This window comes from Desmodus rotundus, chromosome 1 (assembly GCF_022682495.2).
Source record: "Desmodus rotundus isolate HL8 chromosome 1, HLdesRot8A.1, whole genome shotgun sequence".
NCBI lineage: Eukaryota > Metazoa > Chordata > Mammalia > Chiroptera > Phyllostomidae > Desmodus > Desmodus rotundus.
In genome coordinates, this window is record NC_071387.1 from 55,924,835 (window position 1) to 55,932,727 (window position 7,893).

The following is a 7,893-nucleotide window of genomic DNA, read 5'->3' on the forward strand; positions in this document are numbered from 1 at the left end:
AATGATGTGGACATGCATTTGGAAGAGTGACATATTTTCTCTGGATGCTCTTAGGATACCTCTGAATGATGTGAAATTATAGGTCTTCACTGTCGAACTCTGTGCCCCTAACACCTATATAATCACTGAGTCAAGGCAAGGATTTATCCATCACTAAAAAAAAAAAAAAAAAAAAAAAGTTTTCAACTCAAAATTGCTTACAAAATTCCTAACTTTAAGATTTGTGAAGTGTCTGTTTGATCAGTGTAGCCCCAACAATAAATCAGCCGAGGCCAAGGCTGGTTTGAGGCGGTACTTTAACATATGCTTTGCCCTGATCATACATTTAATTTAGGAGCAATATGTTTTATGTTGTCAAATCAACTGGCTTCATTCAAGAGGCTCCTAATTCAGATACAGACAGGCTGAGGAACAAGTAATAAAAGGAGGAGCAAATGCTGAACTGAGGGTGGAGTTGAAGTATAAATCATGGCTGAGATGCCTAACCTCTAGGGCCACCAGAAACAGCTGTCTCTGCAGTTGGTCTCAGCCAGGTGAAATTCCAGAACCTTTTTAGATTGCTCTGTATTTGGAACACGCTGGTGCTGCCTACAACAGCTGTCTCAGCAATTGGTCCCGGGAAAGTGAGACCTGTCACCTCTACCCCCCAGCACACAGCAAGATCCTGTTGATTAATATGTGCTTGGGTCTTTTAATATATTCAGGCATATTATTAGGTGGTCACAGGATTCTAGACTAGTCAGTGTAATACACAAAAGAAACAGGTGGTATAATGCTTTTCTTGATCTTCTTGAGATCCTATATTTACACTATGTGAAGGCTGAGCTAACAGGTATCTCGGACATCATGAAAAATGTCAATGTTCACATGTATATGCATATTTTGGTCTGTTACAAGGAAAACTTTAAGTCCACTTTAAATTATCCATTTTTGTACTTTTTCTCTTCTCTTCCTCTTTGCTAAAGTTAATTATGAGTCTTTATAAACTCATTTCCATGCTCTTAAAAGAATCTAGAGCCCATAAATCATAATTAAGCTGGTGTTTTTACATTACTGAGTAATAATCCATTGGTTCTTGAGCCTGTTCATCCTGCTCACCCCACTTCATCCTCAACAAAGTGGAACAGGGGCACTAAGTGCACTTCCTGCATTGCAGCACTAAGGTGATATCTTCTCTGAAGAGTCATCCCTAAAATAAATAGGATCTCTAACTTAGCATGGACAGAAATCAAATTTTGCAATACCCTTGAAAACAACTTTTAACTATAAATTCTAACTTACTTGGAGGGGGAGGTGGGGGAGGTAGCTATTCCCATGTAACTGCCTATAGACATTATAGAACAATACTTTGCTCACACACAGCTGAATGGTCCCAAGGAAGAACCATATATACCTTGGCAATATATATGGTGAGTAGGCAAGTTTATTTGGAAAAACCTCATTTCCTTGTGGTACAAATTCTGAGAAGTTAAAATTACAGGGGTGGGCAAAGGAGGTTTATGGTTATAATACAAATAATTAATACGTGACTAAACTTTGTGTTCCACATACTCACAACTATAAATCTGCCCCACTCTGCGTATATAAGTTTGAGTTATTCTATCATCCAGTAGGTCAAGTAAACAAATTAGAGCCGTATTTTTGGTTTAATCTAAGAAAGTGCCCAGACTGCAGCTGTCCATCAGAATGGCTTGCCTTCTAAAGCAGGAGTAACTTGTCTTCGCTGATATTTTAGGGGACAAATGATCATGGATCATCGGCCCTCAAGGAGGTATCCCACTTTGGGTCCTCTGCGGTCCCTCCAACTTCTATATTAACAACACGTAACTGAATTGTACATTTCACCAAATACCTTGCTGTCTGTGCTGCAATGTCTTTCTCAAGTCAACAGATAATATATAGCACCACCGTACCATGAACTCTGATATAGACAATGCGAGTCTATCATTTGTGAGGCTTAACAGACATAGGTGCTTCTATGTAATGCTAGAAAAAGTAACAGCCCTAAAGGTACCTGTTCCACGTATCATTCAACACTTACACTGTGATTAGCAGGTGAATTTGAGTAGCTTCTGCTCTGAAATATAGCTACATATAATTTTACAGAGAAGCCATGGTGTATCAGAAAGAAAAAAAGTAGTAAGAAGCAGACTTCTCTTAGACATGAACTGCCTAATTTTAAGTCCGTATCTCATAGATATCTCAATTTCATCACATGAGTATTTCCAGTGCCTATGGAAGAATATATATAAAACATATATATATTTATATATATGTAATTTGTATGTACATATAAATTACAAAAGGTATTGAATTTCTCTCAAAATATTTTAGAATTTAAGTCTATCATTGTATGTTTATTTTTGATTGGTTCATAAAGGGAACTCTTGCCTCTTTGGAACCATCCTAGTTCTGGAAGCCTAGAACAAGAACACCTCGACAAGAACAAGTCCTAGCTCCATCACTGACTAGCTGAATGGCCCAATGCAAATCACTAGGACTCTCTTTTTTAAGGCTCACTTACCAATGAAATAACTACCTTAGAGTAGCTGTGAAACTGGTTTAAAGTGATGGATTTGGCAATGCCTTGGGAAGTATGAGCAGTACACAGATAGTTTTATATAATTCTGGATACTGCATGAGGCCTATCCAGGGTTAGGTTAATAAACAGGTATTGACCTGTAATGGGAGAAGTAAAAAGAACTTCTTTTAGTTTTATTTTTCCCATTTGGTTTATCATTTACCCCCCTTTTTTTTTCTACTCTCCTTCCTCAGGTAAGACACAGAACCTGTTCTGTTCTTTGAGAAATTTATTGGTCCTTGTGGAGCCTGAGAAGGTGGCCACAAATACTCATGTCCAAAGAATGCCAACCAGTGTTTGTCTTTCCGGTCTTGTAGTATCTGCAGAACTGAAGTACGTCAACGTCCCTGTGTGTGTCCAGAATTTCCAAAAGCCCCATGCTTGCTGCGTGTGTCAGGGGGCAGGGACAGAAGATGACAATTCACTGGTGGTGTCTTCAACCAACGCGGAAGGCCTTTCCTTTGGGGTCTGACAGTATGATTACACCCCAACAAGCAATGCCTAGAAAAGAAACAACAGTACCTTATTATAGTTTATCAAGGCGCTTTAAAAAAAAGTAATTTAAGGAAAAAAAATCCGATTACCTCCCCAAGCTAGAAAGGAACTTAAAGGAACTTAATTGATGTGGGCAATCTAATTATAAAGGTAGAGATCTGAAAACCTAACATTCTATTCACATAATTGGTTTGAAGACCTAAAAGAATCACTACATTTTACTGGAAGACATCTTGGCCATAGCTACAGATAAGGACTGTGGGCCTCTATGTCCAATGGCATACATAGAATGCAGGCTTTGAACCCACCTCTACAATTTGACTTCAAACCTCAAGTTCTAAGTTAAGTGCCCTTTCTCAGGCTTTCCCTAAGACCTGGAGAAAACATGGACTTTCGTGATGCCAGATAAAGCTAGGATGAAAGGCTAGCTGGGTCACATCCTGGGTGTCTGACTTTGAACAGGTAATTTCTTATTTCTCTGTTTTAGTTTGTTCAGCAGTAAAATGGGACCATCATCTCAACAGAAATTGATAGGATTAAAAAGACTGAGGCTAATAAAAGTTCTCAAAAACTACTGGTTTTAAAAAGCAGCGTCCCAGCAACTTTCTCTCACCATCCCTGCATCTTGCTAGGAGTGGCTCCCACCAGGTGACCAGCTCCAGCGAACCAACCGCACCCACGTGCCTGCGCCCGGCTTCTCCCTTCCCCCTCCCTCCCCCAAGGGCCCTGCTCCAACTCTCACTGATGCCGATGACCATCTGCGTAATGGTCCCTGGACTCGGGGCGTATCCCAGCTTCAAGGGCTTCCGTGCCACCCAGTACACGTACCCGCCCGCCCCTATCAACCCCGACCCGGAGAGCACGCGACAACTCCAGCAGTTACTAAATAGGGGGGCTTGCTCTGGAGAGGTCGGGGCTGTAGGTTTATCGAGGGGCGCAGGGTTGGTGGAAGGCGCGGCTTTAGGAGGTGCAGCGGCCTTGTCCTGCTCAAGAATCTGGGACTGGAAAGAACCCATGTTCCCGTACTCGACCTCAATGCTAGGAGGCTTGCAATCGAACTGACGCAAAAGACGCTGCCGCAAAGCAAGACACTGCTGTGCTGCGCAGGAAGCATCCTGAGGGACACTGGGAAATGTAGTTCCGGCTTGCTGCCAAAGGGGCAAGATGGAGGGTGCGGGCTGCCTTGGTGGATTTCTGTGGTCAGAACCTTGGACGTGCTAGTGGCCATTCCCCCTCCCCGACCCCCTAAGTACTTTAGAAAATACCGATTTTGACAACTCCCTAAGTGTCTCAACTCTCAGTTTCCTTAGAAGAGAAGGCCGGTTTTCTCAGTTTCCTGAGTGAGACCTTGGTCATGTTACTTCACCTGCGTGGAGGCGTATGACACGAAAGAGTTTTAATATGTGCTTAAGTATGTGCTGCTTTGCTAAGCGATTACCTGCGCTATGCCATGTAATCTTCCCAACCTAAGGCAGTATCGGTTTCTCAATGTATGATAGAACTGGTTGAGTGACATAATCATTGTTGAAACCAGTATCTGTGAAAACAGTCAGATTTCTTAAATGCTACCTGTACATATTGCAAAGACTAGACAAGTGTAATCAAGGTATTAAAAATGGTTTCGAATTGCCTGGATAAATACTTTCAATTTCTCTTTCGCTTTTTTTTCTTAGCGTTGTGATCAATTTTTTTTCATACCCATGGTATTGTTTCTGCTTTGAGGTCCCTGGGGAAAATTCAACTCAAAATTGGGCTAACAGATTTGAGGAGTTAAGAAGGGCTCTGTTCTTACAGATGTACGTTTTTATCGTCCTTTAAGTATGGACTTTTAATTCTGAGTGCTTCTTTACACTTCAGCTTCTATATTATCCACTCCCAACTCATTCACCTTTCGTTACCTTTGGGTAAATATTTCTTGGGCTGGGTTCTCAGAGGGTTACTGGTAAGAAACAAAAGCATTTAGAGTTCAGAGGTTGTTTCTGTTAGAGGAGATAGGTGAAAATAGGGTTAATTTCAGGTTTTAAACTTTCTGCTTTTTAATGGCTTTAAAAATTAACATGATAAAAAATAAATTCCTATTCCACTTTCTAAAGTGACATGTGATTTTCAGAAGGCTAAAACAAGAAAAGACAAAAATAAAGATATGGGTAAATAGGAAAGAATAAAGTAATAGAAGAAAATAAGATGATACTGGTTGGCTTTATGCTTAATTTCAAAGACCTCATTTCGTCACACACACACGTATATAACTATGAGTCGTAGAGTAGAAAGACAAAGATTTGGGAAATTTGGGGTTCATACCTGGCTCTGTCACTACAAGTCAGCCATATGACATAGAGCACATTTTTATTGTCTCTGGCCATAGGTACCTCATGTTTGAAATAAGGAGATTTGGAATAGGTAATATCTAACATTGTTTCCTAACTTGAAAATTCTATGATTTATTAAGAAGCTTTTCTTCATATAGTATTGTGCTAAGAGTCATACCAAATACATTCAATAGTGTCGCACTTAAAGTTTCATAATTTATAGCTGCTTCGTCTTGCTGTGCCTGTTAAAACATTCTATAATGCATGAAATTTCTCCTTATTTATGTAAAAAATGATCTTCATTTTGCAGTGGTTACCAAATATTTTGAGCATGCATCTCTGTGAATAAAAAAGATTTAGCATGCAATCGCATTTATGCATGCTTATTTATTATTATAAATTATATATTAATATACTACTTAATGTAAGACTAATGTAAAATAATAGAAATTGAAATTCCAATATTTTCTTACATCCTACTATCTGGAATTGCACATTTCTATGGATGCCATGGTTATTTGATGTATGACTTTCCTAATTTATATTTCATCTAAAAGCTTATCTTTTTTATTGTGCTTATCGTAGTTAAGAGTGCCTGGAAAGGACATCTTTAATTCTCCAAACAAATGTTATTAAAATAGCCCATAATATATTTTATAAATAACAGGCAAGATTTTTTTAACCACTGTTTTTTTAAAGTAATACCAGAAGATGTACTTGATCTATGATGATTGTCTCCAGTGAATGATTTTAAGCACTTTTGTTATTGTGATATCCCTTCAAAACTCAACAGTGGCTTCTATGGAACCCACATTCTAAAAGTGCACACAGCACATATTAAAATTGAGGTGTATTGTTACAACTTTTGAAAATTATTAGAAAGTTAAGATGTCTCTTGAGGTAAATAAAATCATTGAATCTGAGGCCAATGAAAACAAGCAAAACTATAATTGGAGGAAGCTGTATACATTTGGCTGGAAGTAAAAATGAGGACAAGGTTGAAATCTAACTTTACCTCATTCTCTATGGTATTTATTTCTTTTACTACTTATTACCTCTATAGTTCATTTTGGAAGTTATGACTCAGAGGCCTTATGACCTCTCCTATTAATTTATAAATTTTTAAAATACAAAAGGCATACAAAGGTGTATACTAAAAAGTGTCCTTTATACTCCTCTTGCCCAGCCACCCAGTTCCCCTTCCCTAACACAGCCAGGCTTATTAATGTCTTATGTGTAATTTTAGAGATTACACACACACACACACACACACACACACACGAGGTCTTTCCAGAAAAAGTCCAACCATTGTTAATATAAGGAGAATGGTTTGTGAGACATCGATGTAACCTGGAAGCCAAGGAGAGTTGACTAGAAAGCACATGTGTGAACAATGATGACTTCACTGTCCTAGTCAGTGGGGGCGGTAGATGCTGTTGAGTGAGAGTTCATCCCGTGTGGCCACTGCATTCAAAGTGACTGGGCAAGTAGAGCAACATATCTGCATCAAATTTTGTGTTAAGCTTGGACCTTCCTCCACAGAAACTATTCACATGATTCAGAAGGCTGCAGCTGTGGACACTAGGCGACCATGACAACACGCGCGCTCAGGCATCACGTTTCCTGTAGAGTTTTTTGGTGAAACATCAAATTCCCCGGGTGACTGTGCCCCACTATAGCCCAGAGTTGGTGCCCTGTGACTTCTGGCTTTTCTCAAAACTAAAATCACCTTTGAAAGGGAAGAGATTTCAGACTGTCAGTGAGATTCAGGAAAATACAATGGGGCAGCTGATGGCGATTGGGAGAACTGTGTGAGGTCCCAAGATGCCTACTTTGAAGGGGACTGAGGTGTCATTGTCCTATGTTCAGGGTTTCTTGTATCTTGTATCTTCAGTAAATGTCTCTGTTTATCATATTACGCGGCTGCGTACCTTCTGGACAGACCTCTATTAAACATAGTGCCACAGTACATAACCTTGTGTATACATCAAATAATGAGCATATGATTATATGTTAGAATATATCTAAAATTTAGGGTACTTTTTACCTTGATGTACCTTATCAATTGCTCTTCAAAGAACTTGTACCAGTTTATACTCTCACCAACAATTATGAAACTTGGTTTCTCACCCTGTTCCCCCGCACAGTCAGCTATTCAACTTTGATCTCTGCTTATCTTATAGGTAAAAATGGTTTAATTTTCTTTTTCTTATTATGAGTGAGCACCTTACATCTATATGTTTAAGATCAATTAATATTTCCTTTTCTGTCAATATTTTTTGCCCATTTTTTGTTGAATTATCTTTTTCTCATTGACTTCTAAAAACTCTTTATACATTACTGAGATTAACCTTATATCTATAATATGAATTCATGGTTTTGTCCTCCCAATTTGATATTTGCCTTTTTACTTTGCTTGTACTTTATCATGCCCATTTTTTAAACATGTGATTGTCTTTATCAGTCTTTTATAGTTTCTGAGTTTCATGTTATATAGAAAGGTCTTTC

At 38.8% G+C, this 7,893-nt stretch overlaps 1 protein-coding gene across 1 annotated transcript; it reads right to left on the reverse strand.

The window, feature by feature from the left end:
• Positions 1 to 2,792: 2,792 nt before the first annotated feature.
• On the reverse strand, positions 2,793 to 4,129 carry DMAC1 (distal membrane arm assembly component 1). The gene is made up of 2 exons (XM_024558363.3): positions 3,819 to 4,129; positions 2,793 to 3,082 (listed from the first exon to the last, which is right to left on the reverse strand). Exons 1-2 carry the CDS (start codon positions 4,090 to 4,092, stop codon positions 3,018 to 3,020), a joined length of 339 nt encoding a protein of 112 aa, XP_024414131.1. The 5' UTR covers positions 4,093 to 4,129; the 3' UTR covers positions 2,793 to 3,017.
• Between the last annotated feature and the right edge of the window lie 3,764 nt (positions 4,130 to 7,893).

Excerpts from the sequence above, each read along its gene's own strand:
- DMAC1 (XM_024558363.3), bottom strand. The coding sequence starts at position 4,092 with ATGGGTTCTTTCCAGTCCCAGATTCTTGAGCAGGACAAGGCCGCTGCA. Across the intron at positions 3,083-3,818 it reads GCAGATGGTCATCGGCATCA|GCATTGCTTGTTGGGGTGTA; the intron begins GTGAGAGTTGGA and ends TTTCTTTTCTAG.